Below are 16,929 nucleotides of genomic sequence, written 5' to 3'. Positions count from 1 at the left end.
ATAATGCAAAAAGCCCAGTCCCAAGTCAGGAAATATGTAAGGCAAATATTTGAGTAGATTCTGTAGCCTGCTGATTCCCTCTGTAAACAAACCATCATGTTTTTTAGTAGGCTTGGAGGAATAAGCTACGGCAGTGGCCTTTTGACAGAAACTTATCTTGACTGGGAACAAACAGTGGGGCATATTGAAACCCAATATGCCCAATCCTATGCTATAATCCCCAATATACATTAGGCTGGATTCATATAATGTATGTCTAGTGTACTCCTGAAATAAATGTTAAAAAGTACCTGTCGCCAAACAAACTTTTCTAAACTAACTCAGGCTATGTTCCTTAACTACTCCTAACACTGCTCCCAGCCTTAAAAAAAAAAGAAGCTGTGTATCCAACCTTTTTACTTTTGCTCACATAGTGCAATCTCCCAGCAGGCATGACATCACAGAAGCCTGCTGGGGGACCACTTCCATCCTCACATTGTTGTAGTGCTATGATGAATAGAAGACCTCAGGCTCTGTGCAGCTTTCAGTGAGGCTCTATGCAAATGACAGTGAGCCTCTTTGCAGCTTTCAATGAGGCTCTGTGCAGCTGTTAATAAAGCTCAGTGCAGAGAAACCCTTCCTGAGTTTGGTCTCCTGCCAGTCTGGGAGGAGACCAAACTCACTGTATTAATTGTGGAACAGAACAGAGCCACCTAGTGGCTGTTTTTTCTATTACATTTTAAACATATTTATGTTAATTTTAAAAGCAAGTGAATGGAAAAGTGTCTGCTAATTACACAAGGAAGACTATATTAAACATTTTATTTGTTGACAGACACTCTTTAAATGTGTCCAAATAGGTCTATTAGCTAAGCAGAGGGTAACGTAGTGTTCTGGCTTGTATACATCCATATAATGGAGGGAGGAAAGTTATGGAATAGCCTATTCCATAAGTCCATGTCCAGTCAAATTTCAAGTATAGATGTTTTTTTATTTTTTTACATGGAGCCCTACGGGTGATGAATGCCACTGTCATTCATGACTTTGGGGGGGAAGCAGCGCCCATGGGTCACATGATTGGGGGTTTGAAAATTCCGTGGAACCACCATAACTTAGAAAAATACAGAGATACACATTTTTGGCTTTACCTATCAGCTCTAATTGCTATTGTCTGAGTGGGTGAATTTCTGTTGAGCAGTTAGTGATGGATTATCCGAGTATTTAATTTTTTTTTTTAAGTGAAGGCCCAAAATGTCATGCCAGTTTCACGGCATAAGTAAAGCTTTGGAAACTTCTGATACATTATTCAAAATTACAGAACACTAGGAAACTGAAGTGTTAAAAAATGAAATTTATTTGATTTTGTTTTCCTTACCATTAGGGCACGTTCCCATTTAGCATATACGCAGTGTATTTCACGCTGGGCAAAATCTGCAGCAGCAGGAAATACGCTGCTTATCCCTCGCTCACCATACACACAAGGCTTTCTGGCGGCAGCCCTATGCGTGTAGTGAGTTTTGGAGGCAGGGCTGTGTGCCGGCGTGACACTGACATGCAGCTCCGCCTACAAAACTCGTTACACACACAGGGCATAGGGCTGCCGCCGTAAAGCCTTGTGTGTATGGTGAGCGAAGGATATGCAGCGTATTTCCCACTGCTGGTGCTGCAGGTTTTGCACGGCGTGAAATACGCTAAGTGGGAACGTGCCCTTAGTTTGTGCTTACTAGTAGTACAGGACAGTGTTTCTTTGTATTTTTCTAATCTGTGTATTTATTTTTCTTTTACTGCAGTGGAAAGACGCTAAACCTGATGATCTTATGGATTCTAAATTAAAGTGTGTGTTTGACATGCCACATGAACATGAGAAGCCGGTAAGGAAACCTTTTAATCTATATTCTGGCTTGTCACTTTACCTAATGAGAGGATTACCTTTCTAAGGCCTCTTTCACACTACCGTTGTGACGTGGTAGTGTAAGGGCCGCCTTGGAAAATATTGGGAGGAAAAAATACAGCATGCACAGTCTTTTTCTCCCGCTGAAAAACGTCAGCGTCTGACGGCCGTCAAACTTGGGGGGGGGGGGGGGGGGGGGTTGACGTTCTCTACAGGGTGCAATGGCAGTGTGAAAGAAGCCTAAGAGATGTCTTTTCACCTATGACCATATCATGAGGGTGGGTCCAGGATAAGGATAGGGAACCTGATATAGAACTTCCCACCTTTCCACAATGGTTCAGGAAAGAGTAGTTTCTGCCAGCAGGGCAGTTCCCATTGGCGAAGTTTATAACTTTTTTGTTTCAGCATCAGCTTGGTGTGGAGCACCACTTATCTATGCCAGCAGTAGGAGTTGGTGTCTGCAAGAGGAATCTGTTTCTCTGGTGCTGAATGCAGAAAGTTCTGATACAAGCATTGTGCACAAACCACCAACATTTTCATTTGAAGCAACAGGTGATCTTTTTAATAGTCCTCACTGGCTTAGGCAATTTAATATTTATTTTTACTGCCACAATTCCATGATCTTTTTAAAATCTCCTATGCTGTAATTCCTTGCTTTGTAATGTGATTGCTACAGCTTTGACGCAGCATGTAATATTAACATGGATTCACCTCAGCTGTTGGTGGTTTGCAAAGTTGTAAAATGAAATCCCCCCCCTTTGCCACAACACCACAATGGAGGATAAGTAACTTGGAGATGACCAAGAGGAGACATTAGACTACAGGGAAGGGAAAGGTTAAATGAGCTGCTTGGCTTATTCAGTCTCTTGGAGGGAGCCAGCGGTTAGAAAACTGTTTGGCTTTCGATTTGGAACTTTGTCTGCATGATGATTGCTAGTGGCGACCCAAACAGAAAGGAATTTGTGGATTCTGGAACACAAGTTTTCTCCCAGGCTACAGTACGAGATTTTTTTTTTTGGAGTTGGTGAGTTTATTCCACTTGTTTTCTGCCACACTGATTTTATTCTTTTAGGGCGAGGAGGTCACTATAAAAGCTACTTAAAAAACGCATTTTATAGAGTGTAAGATGTAGCAAGACTTTGGCTGTGGATTACATGAAATTGACTTGCAAGTTATATGTGGAAAAGATTATAGTGGAAGACTCTCCCTCCTTGTATATGTCCTTCGGAGGAAAGATCAGACAGGAGGTCCAGAGTTGGGCTTGATATTTGCTGAGGCATCTGGAGTAACCTAATCCATCTTCAGCAGTATATGCAGGTATATGTGTCGGAGAACAAGGAAGTACTGGAATTGGATTGAACTGGCTCTGCTAGTTCATTGGTCAGTGGAAGAAAAGAGGCTTTAGGAAAGCAGTTATTTTTAATGGAAGAAGTTGAGCAATTGGTTAAGACTGTTAGACCTACTATGAAGTAGGGATCGACCGATATCGTTTTTTTAGGGCCGATACCGATAATCGGTGGAGGTTAGGGCCGATGGCCGATAACTTATACCGATATTCCGTTATAAGTTATCGGCTATTTATCCCCCCCGACACCGCTGCAGATCATTGATTTAAAACGGGCGCTTTAAATCAATGAACTGCAGTGGCTTTTGCGGTGCCATAGACCGCCGCCGCCACCCGCTTCTCTCCCCCTGCCTGTCCGGGGGTCCTGAGTCCAATGACCGCCACCCCCCACCGCCGCACCGCTCGCCGCACCGCTCCGCGCCACCTACCGCCGCGCTGCGTCGCACCACCCCGGCCACATTGCCTCCCCCATCCCCGGTTTTATAATTACCTGTTCCCAGGGTCCACTCTACATCTGGCTCCGGTGGCGTCCTCCTGAGCTGTCACTGTGCGCACTGACGGTGACGTCACGTCGCGTCACGACACTCGTCATTGCGCACAGCGTAACGCAGGACGCAGCAGGAGCCAGAGCGTGGACCTCGGGCCCCAGGAACAGATAATTATAAAACCGGGGATGGGGGAGGCAATGGGGTTGGGGCGGTGCGGGGGGTTGGGGGGTCATTATCGGCTTATCGGCAAGGTAATTGCCGATACCGATAATGCCCAAAATCGGGATTATCGGCCGATAATATCGCCCAAACCGTTAATCGGTCGATCCTTACTATGAAGGTGGAAAAACCTGTGGACCCTAAAACTGTGCATGATATTTTATTTGAATGTCTTGATACATGTCCATAAAACGGCATTCCCAGTGCATAAAAATAGAGGCTTTAACCCCTTAAGGACACATGACGTTCTCATACGTCTCCATTTCCGAGTCCTTAAGGACACATGACGTATGAGAACGTCATGTGTTTTACCGGCCCCCCGCAACCATCTGGAGCGGAGCCGGTGCCCGATGCCTGCTGAAATCGTTCAGCAGGCATCGGGGCATATCGCCCAGGGGGGTCATGATGACCCCCCATGTCGGCGATGGCCGCAGATCGCTGGACAATTCAGTCCAGCGATCTGCGGCGGATTCCGGGTCAATCGGGTCTCCAGTGACCCGGTGACCCGGAATTATTGGCTGATCGGGGCCGTCAGAGACTGCCCCGAACAGCCAGAGCCAGCAGGGGTGAGGTGGCACTGGTGCCACCTCACGATCGCCCTGATTCGTCGGCCGGATTACCGGCCGACCAATCGGGGCGCCTGCTGCGGGTGTCACTCCCGCAACCCGCTCCGCCCCTCTTCCGGAGGACGTGAGCGGGTGCAGGACGTGCACCCCGGGTGCTGGGGACCCCGATCCCCGGTGCCCCTGTTGGGATCGGGGCCCCAGGAGCGGCGGCGGCGGAGACGACGAGGGACTGACCTGTGCGGCGAGGATCGTTGGAGGTGAGTGACAGCCTCCTGCTGTTGCTTAGCAACAGCTCCCAGCATGCAAAAAGGGCATGCTGGGAGCTGTAGTTATGCAACAGCAGGAGGCAGACCACCACAACTCCCAGCATTCCCTTATGGGCATGCTGGGACTTGTAGTTTTGTAACAGCTGGAGGCACATTCTTTCTATGGAAAAGTGTACCTTCAGCTGTTGTGTAACTAAAACTCCCAGCTTGCACAATCAGCTAAAGTGCATGCTGGGAGTTGTAGTGGTGCATCTGGTGGTTGCATAACTACAACTCCCAGCATGCCCGTTGGCTGTCGGTGACTGCTGAGAGTTGTAGTTTTGCAACAGCTGAAGGCACACTGAGTTAAGTAGCAAACCAGTGTGTCTCCAGCTGTTGCATAACTACAATCCCCAGCATCCCCAGCCAAAGTAGTATGCCTCCAGCTGTTGCATAACTACAAGACCCAGCATGCCCTTCCGCTGTCCGTACATGCTGGGGGTTGTAGCTTTTGCAACAGCTGAAGGCACACTGGTTGCAAAACACTGAGTTTGTTACCAAACTCGGTGTTTCACAACCAGTGTGCCTCCAGCTGTTGCAAAACTACAACTCCCAGCATGCACTGATAGACCGTACATGCTGGGAGTTGTAGTTTTGCAACAGCTGGATGTTCCCCCCCCCCCCCCCCCAATGTGAATGTACAGGGTACACTCACATGGGCGGAGGATTACAGTAAGTATCCGGCTGCAAGTTTGAGGTGCGGCAAAATTTCTACTGTGAACCCCCGCCCATGCGACTGTACCCTAAAAACACTACACTAACACACAATAAAAAGTAAAAAACACTACATATACACATACCCCTACACAGCCCCACTCCCCTCCCCAATAAAAATAAAAAACGTCTGGTACGCCACTGTTTCCAAAACGGAGCCTCCAGCTGTTGCAAAACAACTACTCCCAGTATTGCCAGATAGCCGTTGACTGTCTAGGCATGCTGGGAGTTTTACAACAGCTGGAGGCACCCTGTTTGGGAATCACTGGCGTAAAATACCCCTATGTCCACCCCTATGCAAGTCCCTAATTTAGGCCTCAAATGCGCATGGCGCTCTCACTTTGGAGCCCTGTCGTATTTCAAGGCAACAGTTTAGGGTCACATATGGGGTATCGCCGTACTCGGGAGAAATTGCCTAACAAATTTTGGGGGGTATTTTCTGCTATTACCCTTTTTAAAAATGTAAAATTTTTGGGAAAACAAGCATTTTAGGTAAAAAAAAATATATATTTTTTTACATATGCAAAAGTCGTGAAACACCTGTAGGGTATTAAGGTTCAAACTACCCCTTGTTACGTTCCCCGAGGGGTCTAGTTTCCAAAATGGTATGCCATGTGTTTATTTTTTTTGCTGTCCTGGCACCATAGGGGCTTCCTAAATGCGGCATGCCCCCAGAGCAAAATTCGCTTTCAAAAACCCAAATGTGACTCCTTCTCTTCTGAGACCTGTAGTGCACCAGCAGAGCACTTTTCACCCCCATATGGGGTGTTTTCTGAATCGGGAGAAATTGGGCTTCAAATTTTGGGGGGTATTTTCCGCTATTTGGGGAAAACAAACATTTTTAGGTAAAAAAAATTTTTTTTTTACATATGCAAAAGTCGTGAATCACCTGTAGGGTATTAAGGTTCACTTTACCCCTTGTTACGTTCCCTGAGGGGTCTAGTTTCCAAAATGGTATGCCATGTGTTTTTTTTTTTTTTTTTTTTTTTGCTGTTCTGGCACCATAGGGGCTTCCTAAATGCGGCATGCCCCCCAAAAACCATTTGTCGCTCCTTCCCTTCTGAGCCCTCTACTGCGCCCGCTGAACAATTAACATAGACATATGAGGTATGTCCTTACTCGAGAGAAATTGGGCTACAAATACAAGTAAACATTTTCTCCTTTTTACCCCTTGCAAAAATTCAAAAATTGGGTCTACAAGAACATGCGAGTGTAAAAAATGAAGATTTTGAATTTTCTCCTTCACTTTGCTGCTATTCCTGTGAAACACCTAAAGGGTTAATACACATACTGAATGTCATTTTGAATACTTTGGGGGGGGGTGTAGTTTTTATAATGGGGTCTTTTAATGGGGTATTTCTAATATGAAGACCCTTCAAATCCACTTGAAAACTGAACTGGTCCCTGAAAAATAGTGAGTTTGAAAATTTTGTGAAAAATTTCAAAATTGCTGCTGAACTTTGAAGCCCTCTGGTGTCTTCCAAAAGTAAAAACTCATACATTTTATGATGCAAATATAAAGTAGACATATTGTATATGTGAACCCAAAAAATATATATTTTGAATATCCATTTTCCTTACAAGCAGTGAGCTTCAAAGTTAGAAAAATGCTAAATTTTCATTTTTTTCATCAAATTTTGGGATTTTTCACCAAGAAAGGATGCAAGTTACCATAAAATTTTACCACTAAGTTAAAGTAGAATATGTCACGAAAAAACAATCTCTGAATCAGAATGATAACTAAAAGCATTCAAGAGTTATTAATGTTTAAAGTGACAGTGGTCAGAATTGCAAAAAACGCTCCGGTCCTTAAGGTGTAAAATGGCCTGGTCCTTAAGGGGTTAAATTTGAAAGAGTGGTCCAAACCCGATTTAAGACTTTTGTTCCTTCGGCAATTAAGAGGAAATATATCTTTTGATGGTCCCATGTGAGCTAATTTGGATAGGGCCCCTAAGCAGGATGCCCATATTACAATAGTATCTAGAAAATATTCCCTGCCCTGTAAAGATCTTGGTTTCCAAGCAGGGCTCGACAAATTAGTTTTAAATCTAGGAGCATAAAAATTAGGAGCAAGTTTTTTTTTTTTTACGTATTATTGTAATTTATTATTTAACCACAGTTAACCCCTGCATACACCTGCAGTAGTTATCAATGCTTTTTGTACAGGAACCTACAGTCATGACCGTAAATGTTCGCACCTCTGAAATCTTAAAAAAATTAAAAGTATTTCTCACAGAAAAGGATTGCAATAACACATGTTTTGCTATACAGATGTTTATTCCCTTTGTGTGTATTGGAACTAAACCAAAAAAGGAGGAAAAAAAGCAAATTGGACATAATGTCACACCAAACTCCCCCCAAAAATTTCTGGACAAAATTATTGGCACCCTTTCAAAACTGTGGAAAAATAAGATTGTTTCCAGCATGTGATGCTCCTTTAAACTCACCTGGGGAAAGTAACAGGTGTGGGCATTATAAAAATCACACCTGAAAGCGGATAAAAAGGAGAGAAGTTCACTTAGTCTTTGCGTTGTGTGTCTGTGTGTGCCACACTAAGCATGGACAACAGAAAGAGGAGAAGAGAACTGTCTGTTCAGAACCAAAATTGTGGAAAAATATCAACATTCTCAAGATTACAAGTCCATCTCCAGAGATCTAGATTTGCCTTTGTCTACAGTGCGCAACATTATCAAAAAGTTTGCAACCCATGGCACTGTAGCTAATCTACCTGGGTGTGGATTAGAGATGAGTGAATTGAAGCTGATGAACCCGAATTTATTACGAATTTCGTGAACTATTCGATTCGCATCGAATGTGAATATCGGCGCATGTATCGCTTCATTAAACTCCATTTACTGCTGTCCAGGGCATCTAAAATGGCGGATCCACGTGTCAGTACATGGGGCAAGGAATGCTGGTAAGGCGGGAAGGGAAGTAGGCCGGATGTCCCTGAATCACATGCAGGATGCAGCCTAACAGCAGCCAGTCACCCCTATGATGTCACAGCCCTATATATTCAACAGCCATTTTGCGGCTCGTCATATCATTCGTTACTCTGCATACAGATAGGACGGACATCGCTGTGTGTGACAAGCTCATTCCAGCAGTGTTTCACATCCTAGTCACATCAGCATTATGATGGACAGAGAGCAGTGTTTTTTTCACTAAAAAGGATTTTTACTGCAGCCATAAACCTCCCAGTTACTTTCTTCAGCATTGTATTACAGAAAGGGGGAGAGAGCTGTGTGTTGCCTCATACATTTTAACAAGATGCCTCAACTTCATAAACCTTAGCAGAGGAGGCAGGAATAATTTTTCAGCACAATTCTGTGTCTTTGTTCCACTACAAATCATCTACTGGGTATACCAGTCTGTAGACGGTATAATAACAGTCCATTCCTAATAGTCTTTCACTGAGTGAAATTTTGTCTTTAGTACACAGCTTTTTTTATTTTTTTTTAAGCGTACAGTAGCCCATTTTTCTGCCCTCACAAGTGCATACTAGAAATGAGCGAACTTACAGTAAATTCGATTCGTCACAAACTTCTCCGTTTGGCAGTTGATGACTTATCCTGCATAAATTAGTTCAGTTTTCAGGTGCTCCCGTTGGCTGGAAATGGTGGATACAGTCCTAGGAGACTCTTTCCTAGGATTGTATCCACCTTTTCCAGCCCACCAGAGCACCTGAAAGCTGAACTAATTTATGCAGGATAAGTCATCAACGGCCGAGCCGAGAAGTTTGTGACGAATCAAATTTACTGTAAGTTCGCTCATCTCTAGTGCATACCACATCTAAGTAGTGTACTATTTTGTATCTGTTAATCTGTCAAAGGCCTACATACTGTGAAAGGACAGTCAAAAGTAGTAATTGGCTGGTGTTTTACTCAAATACGTTTATTAAGCGTACTGTAGTGCATTTTTCTGCCCTCATAAGTGCATACCACATACCTACATCTAAGTAGTGTACTATTTTAAACCTGTTAATCTGACAAGGGCCTAGATACTGTGAAAGTCCAGGCAAAAGTACACACCTGCTGCTGTTCTAGGCAAATACTGTATAAAGCGTATTGTACTCCCCTCATATACGCACTAAGTATGTCAGGCAGAGAAGCGCCAGGATTTGCACAGAGGAGTGGCAGAGGCCTAAATCCATCAGGCAGAGGTCGCAGCAGACTAAGGGTGAGTGGCAGCAGGAGTCGCAGCGAGAGGCCTGAGCTCCCGGTATCAGCTAGTGGTTGTTTCTTGACCAGCAACCCATCTGCTGTCATCGATTGGTTAACACGGTCATCCACTTCATCACAAGTGACGTCTGATACCCCCAGTTAACAGTCGGTGGGTTTCTCAGACACAACCCTCAGTTGGCATGGCCCTGGAGCAGTCCCTGCCCTCCAATTGCCTCTGTCCTATGCTGTTCCCTGCCCTCCAATTGCCTCTGTCTTATACTGTTCCCTCCCCTACAGAAGTATCTTATGCTGTGGGTTCAGCTCCACTATTCACTGAGGACGATCTAATAGAGGACAGTCAGCAGCTACTGCCCAGCCAACAAGTGGAGGAGACACCTGCTGCTTCCTCCACTAGTCGGGCAAGTAGTGATGAGGAGAGTGAGGTGGGAGGCGGTGTTGCCAGGGTTCAGGGTCCTGAAGCAGACACTGTTGAGGAACCTGAGGAGGACATCAGTGACGTGCAGTCACTTGTTGATGATGAATCTGATCGCATTTGGGAGCCGTGTGCAGAAGGGGCTTCATCATCAGGAGAAGAGAGTTGCAAGTTGCCCGTGAGGCAGTAGCTGAGCCAGCAATGTGGTAGCATGGTTGGCAGTCAGCATGGTGGTAGAAGTGGAAATTCTGGAGCCAAAGTGCCTGGGGGAGAGCACCTGCTTCGCAGCAGCCTATCTTCCCCGGAGGTAGTGGAACAGGGATTCCTGGAGACGGCGGCAGTCAACTAGTGCGGGCTGTTGGTGGGAAAATCAGTTACTCTGCGTTACTGGCAGTTTTTCATCAAGCATCCGGAGGAGGTTCACATAACCACATGCAAGATATGTCTGTAGAAGGTGAAGCGTGGCCAGGTTCCCAATGTTGGCACCACGGCCCTGTGTCAACATATGCTTCGCCACCATAAAGCGGCCTGGGAGAACCGTGGCTCTGATGTAGTGGTCCAGCTTGCTGCATCACCCAGTGGCACGCCGCTCCCTCTTTCAGCCAGCCAAGTCTCCACCACCTCAGCCGAAGGGAGCTGTATTTCATACCCTCCTTCTGTCGTTCCAGATGCTTCTGCACCTCCTACTTTGTTAGCCATTCCGCCAACAATCCATCGGCGAAGCCATGTCCAAGAGACAACAGTATGCGCCCACTCATCCAATGGCGCAGAAGATGAATGTGCTCCTGTCCAAGTTGCTGGTGCTGCAGTCCCTCCTTTTTCAAGTGGTGGACTATGCACCTTTCAGAGAACTGATGGTTTGTGCGGAGCCGAGGTGGAGAGTGCTAAGCCGTCATTTCTTTGCGAAGAAGGCAGTATGAGCCCTGCACAATTTTGTGGAAGAGGAGGTAGTCTGGTCTTTGAGCCTGTCGGTGTGTACCAAAGTGCACGGCAGCGCCGACGTCTGGAGCTGTAACTATGGTCAGGGACAATACATGTCCTTTACGGCTCACTGGGTGATTGTGGTTCCTGCACAGCCACAACACCAACTTGGACAGGTCACGCCGCTTCCTCCTCCACGCTCTCAGGCCGTTGGTCCTGTGATGACAGTGTGCGACTCCGCCTCCTCATCCTCCACCATGTCCTCAGCCTCCACTGCCCATACAAGTCTCAGTGGCCCTTCAGCATACCATGTGTGCAGGGCACGGCGGTGTCACGCTGTTCTTCACATGGTTTGCCTTGGTGAAAAGTCACACAGGGTAGGAACTGCCAAGTCACTTGTAAAGAAATCTGAGCATGGCTTACTCCACGAAAACTGCAAATGGGAACCATGGTGACTGACAACGGGAAGAACATCTTGCATGCGCTGCGACTGGGAAGGCTGAGCCATGCACCTTGCATGGCACACATGTTCAATCTGGTTGTGAAGCAGTTCCTGAAGTGTTCCTAACAATGGGAAGGAAACTTTGCATGTACTTCAGTCACTCGTACACCGGAAAGCACACCATCCTTGAGCTGCAGCGTCATAACTGTATCCCCCAACATATTCTTATTTGTGACGTTGCCACATGTTGGAATTCCACCCTCCATATGTTGTACGAACAGAGAGAAGCCCTCACAGATTTCTTGATGATCCAAGCGGATAGGGGTACTCCCCTGTGTAACTTTAATGTGAACCAGTGGCAGCTCATTCGTGACACCTGCCGATTGCTGAGTCCCTTTGAGGAAGCCACATTATTAAGTCGCCAGGATTACGGGATAAACAAGGTAATTCCACTGCTTCATTTCTTATAACACGTTTTGGAAATGATGGTAGGTCAGGGCACTGGAGATGTGACGCCTACATCCCACGGCCGCATGAGCCCTGTGAGGGCTTTACTGGAGGAGGGGGAGGGGCACAGTTTAGGTTTTGCCAAATGGGTTGTTTTTCTAGTAATCTGACAGGAGAGGAGGAGCAGGAACAGCCAGAGGATCTAGTGGAGATGGAGGCAGGGAGTCCCTCCGATTCACTTGCACAAATGGCATGATGCATGCTCACTTGCTTGTGTAGTGACAGCCGAATTGTCACTATTCGGCAGCGTGATTACTTCTGGATCTCCACCTTATTGGACCCTCGTTACCGCCACAAAAATAGGGAGGACAAAGTGACCTACTACAGAGGCATCCTTTGTAGTCATCGTCCATCCTCTCGCAGGTCTTTATGGGGAGGCCCCCTATGCTCACCTTTCACTGCCATGGCTGCTGGGGAGGGGTGAGGTGGCAGGAGCAGTACCAGCTCCATCAGCAGCAGCCTGAGTCTACATTCGCTGATAAGTTGCTTTCTTCACCCGCATAGTGAAGCGACTCATCAGCAGCAGGTACACCTGGAGCAGGACCTAAACCAGCAGGTGGTGGCATACCTTGACATGCCCGTGCCAACACACCTTGAAGATCCGCTGGACTTCTGGGCAGCCAAACTTGATTTGTGGCTGCAACTAGCAGAGTTTGCCATTGAAAATCTGTCCTGCCCGGCCAGTAGTGTGCCATCAGAGCGGGTGTTTAGTGCAGCGAGGGCCATTGTGAACTCGTCTGTCCACGGAAGATATGGAGAGACTGACCTTTGTGAAGATGAATCAGACATGGATCAGCCAGGATTTCCAACCACCAATGCCTGCTGCGTGAGAGTAGATTGACCATGGTGGCACACCAACACTTCAGAAATATGGATAGTGGCAAACAGATTTAAGGCGCTGCTCCCCAGTTACAAACATTCCTCCGCATCAGACCTTTTTTCACCCACCTTCATCACCGGCTGCGGTATTGCCACCCACCGCACCACTCTGTCACCGGGTCACTTTCAGGACTCCTGATGCTGCCGCTGCCACCTCCAGACTGTCTCATTCAGCCACTATATGGTCTCTTCTCATGATTCAGCCAACTCCAGGCTGTGTCATTCAGCCACTATAATGTCTCCTCATGCTTCAGCCACCTTCAGGCTGTGCCAATCATCCAATATATGGTTTATTGATGCTTCAACCAGCTCCAGTCTGTCATACAGCAACTACATGGTTTAGTGATGCTGCTGGGCCTAGGACTTTATATATGTTTATGGTAGCACTAGGTACCATTTATCTTCAATGGAAATGTCAAAATTCATCTTTTATTCTTAGAGATTGTGAGGCCCTATTGTCTCCTCATCTGCCGCAAACTCCAGGCTGTGCCATTCAGACACTATATATGGTCTCCCCATGCTGCCACAAACTCTAGGCAGTCATTCAACCACTACATGGTCTCCTCATACTGATGCCACCTCCAGGCTCTGTTATTGTGCTGACATGTGACTCCTTGATAGATTTGGTCCTTTTTACCCACATGCCAGGGCAGGGACACTAAAACTTGGGAGTTAAAATTTCAATTTCAAAATCCTCAATTTCAATTTCAAAATCTTAAATTTCAGTGGTCTCCTCAAGCTTCTGCCAACTCCAGGCTGTGCCATTCAGACACTATATGGTCTCCTCATGCTTCAGCCACCTCCAGACTGTGTCATTCAGCCACAATGAGGGGCATTTACTAAGGGGTTTAGTCATTTTTTTTCTGACTATTTTTGGCGCAAAATTGTCGCAATTGCGCCTACCCTATAAATTGTGCGACTTTCCCTAGCAAGAGCTAGAAAGTCAAATTTTTTTTTTCCCGCTTAATTTACGCAAGTTTTCAGTTTTTACTTGCAGTGGTCAGGAATTTATTAACTGAGACAGTCGCAGTTGCGCAATAAAGTGTCGCAACGGCCGTAAAAATTGACTAAATTTACTCCAGCTCCAACATGGAGCAGGAAAAGCTACTGCCGCCCGGGCTCCGACATACTTTCTCCCCGCTACCCTCACTGCGCTACCGGGACACTGCAGTGATTTACATCCCCCCCCCCCCCTCTCACCTGCCAGCGCCACACAACTCCCATCTGTCTGCTGTTGCAAGACTACAAGTCCCAGCATGCCTTTACAGTGAGGACACGCTGGGAGTTGTAGTCTTGTAGCAGCGGGAGCTGAGCGGCGCGGGCGGGAGACAAGGGGGGGGGGGTAGCGGGGAGGCCGTATGAGGAGCCCGGGCGGGAGACAAGGGGGTGGAGGGGGTAGCGGGGAGGCCGTATGAGGAGCCCGGGCGGCTGCACTGTAATGTCAGCCCGGGCTCCTGCCCTGAGAGCCATAGGCTTTGGCTATCAGGGCATGCTGGGTGTTGTAGTTTTGCAACAGCTGGGGGGCCACAGTTTGCAGACCACTGGTGTGTGGTCTGTAAACTGTAGTCCTCAAGCTGTTACAAAACTAAACAGCTGAAGGGGACCGGCGAAAACGTTCACTTACCCTTCCGAGGCTCCAGCGACGATCGCTGACGGAGATCGTCGCGCGGCAGTGTCGTGCAGCGCTGGATCCTACGGAAGCCGGTAAGTTGCGCAAGCTTCCCAACCAGGGTGCCTCCAGATGTTGCAAGACTACAACTCCCAGCATGCCTGGACAGCCAAAGGCCAAAGCCAAAAAGCCTTTGACTGTCCAGGCATGCTGGGACTTGTAGTTTTGCAACATCTGGAGGCACCTTGGTTGGGAAACACTGTTTTAGGCCAGTGTTTCCCAACCAGGTTGCCTACAGATGTTGCAAGACTACAACTCCCAGCATGCCTGGACAGCCTTTGACTGTCCAGGCATGCTGGGGCTTGTAGTTTTGCAACATCTGGGGGCACCCTGGTTGGGAAACACTGGCCTAAAACAGTGTTTCCCAACCAGGGTGCCTCCAGATGTTGCAAAACTACAAGTCCCAGGTTGGGAAACACTGTGCCCGGCCTCCGCCCCACCTTACTGTAAGGGCATGCTGGGAGTTGTAGTCCTGCAGCTGGGGGCAGGGGACAAGCTTGTCACTTGCCCACACATCTCCTGCACCACACAACTACAACTCCCAGCATGTCCTTACTGTAAGGGCATGCTGGCAGTTGTAGTCGTGCGGGGCGGGAGATGTGTGAGCAGGTGATAATAAATGTACTAACCCATTGTTTTCTTCTCATTTCAGATCCGTGTATCCTGTGGACTCCTTCGGATTCGGTGGACTACTTCGATGACCAGCGTTTTTCTTTGTTTGCTTTTAATAAAATGGTTAACGAGGGCTTGTGGGGGAGTGTTTTTTGTAATAAAAAATGTTTAAAACCTGTTGTGTTTTTTTCTTACTTTACTAGACAGGCTTAGTAGTGGAAGCTGTCTTATAGACAGAGTCCATTACTAACCTGGGCTTAGCGCTAGCCACAAAAACAGCTAGCGCTAACCCCCTATTATTACCCCGGTACCCAACACCACAGGGGGGCCAGGAAGAGCCGGTACCAACAGGCCTGGAGCGTCAAAAATGGCGCTCCTGGGCCTAAGCAGTAACAGGCTGGCGTTATTTAGGCTGGGGAGGGCCAGTAACAATGGTCCTCGCCGACCCTGGGAACGTCAGGCTGTTACTGTTTGGTTGGTATTTGGCTGAGAATGAAAATAGGGGGGATCCTATGCGTTTTTTTTTTTTTTAAATAAATAATTAAATCTATTTAAAAAACGCATAGGGTCCCCCTATTATTCTCAGCCAAATACCAACCAAACAGTAACAGCCTGACGTTACCAGGGGGGGGCGAGGTCCATTGTTACTGGCCCTCCCCAACCTAAATAACGCCAGCCTGTTACCGCCTAGGCCCAGGAGCGCCATTTTTGATGCTCCGGGCCTGTTGGTACCGGCTCTTCCCGGCACCCCTGTGGTGTTGGGTACCGGGGTAATAATTGGGGGTTAGCGCTAGCTGTTTTTGTGGCTAACGCTAAGCCCGGCTTAGTAATGGACTCAGTCTATAAGACAGCTTCCACTACTAAGCCTGTCTAGTAAAGTAAAATAAAAAAAAACACAACAGGTTTAAAAAAAAATTTATTACAAAAAAACACTCCCTCACAAGCCCTCGTTAACCATTTTATTAACATCAAGCAAAGAAAAACGCTGGTCGTCGAAGTAGTCCACCGAATCCGAAGGAGTCCACAGGATACACAGATCTGTAGAAGAAGTAACCAAAAAAAAAAAGTGTAAGTACATTAAGGGAGAAAAAAACTGTGTTAAAAAAATGTAATAAACACACACACACACACACACACACACACACACACTAAACACAGTTTACCACTTCTGAGCCATGACTACAATTTACAGTGATCCCTCAACTTACAATGGCCTCAACATACAATAGTTTCAACATACAATGGTCTTTTCTGGACCATCGTAAGTTGAAACCAGACTCAACATACAATGCTACAGACAGTCCAGATCTGTGAAACGTGTCAATGGCTGGAAGAACCAACCAATCAAAATGGGCATTCACTGGTAAAACCCCTGTATTACTGAAGTGTATGCACTGACTGGTGTCTGGTATTACATTTTCTGTACACTTTACCTGTATCAGGGTTAGCTGCCATTTTGGACACCAGGTGAGGGCGACTCCATTACTTGTTTGGGACATTGCCTGTACTGTACAGGAACCCTGAAGAAGCTCCTGTCCTCTACATAGACCAGTGTTTCCCAATCAGGGTGGCCCCATCTTTTGCAAAACTACAACTCCCAGCATGCCCGGACAGCCTTTGGCTGTCCAGGCATGCTGGGAGTTATAGTTTTGCAACAGCTGGAGGCTCCCTGCTTGGGAAACACTGACATAGACAGTAATTTACAGCTCCCAGCAGATCTTTATTACTTTTATATGTAAGGATTTGCTTTATCTATATTAGTTATCTACTTATTTTTCTTTGTCACTTTTTCCTAT

At 46.7% G+C, this 16,929-nt stretch overlaps 1 protein-coding gene across 1 annotated transcript in view; it reads left to right on the top strand.

The window, feature by feature from the left end:
• Positions 1–16,929, top strand: part of VAPA (VAMP associated protein A) — a 79,723-nt gene that overhangs the window by 51,690 nt on the left and 11,104 nt on the right. The window contains exon 4 of the mRNA XM_056521563.1: positions 1,770–1,850. Within this exon, the coding sequence (XP_056377538.1) occupies positions 1,770–1,850 (81 nt within the window). The remainder of the gene's footprint in view (positions 1–1,769; positions 1,851–16,929) is intronic.

This window comes from Hyla sarda, chromosome 5 (genome assembly GCF_029499605.1).
Source record: "Hyla sarda isolate aHylSar1 chromosome 5, aHylSar1.hap1, whole genome shotgun sequence".
NCBI lineage: Eukaryota > Metazoa > Chordata > Amphibia > Anura > Hylidae > Hyla > Hyla sarda.
This window is presented reverse-complemented; position numbering and strand designations above follow the sequence as displayed.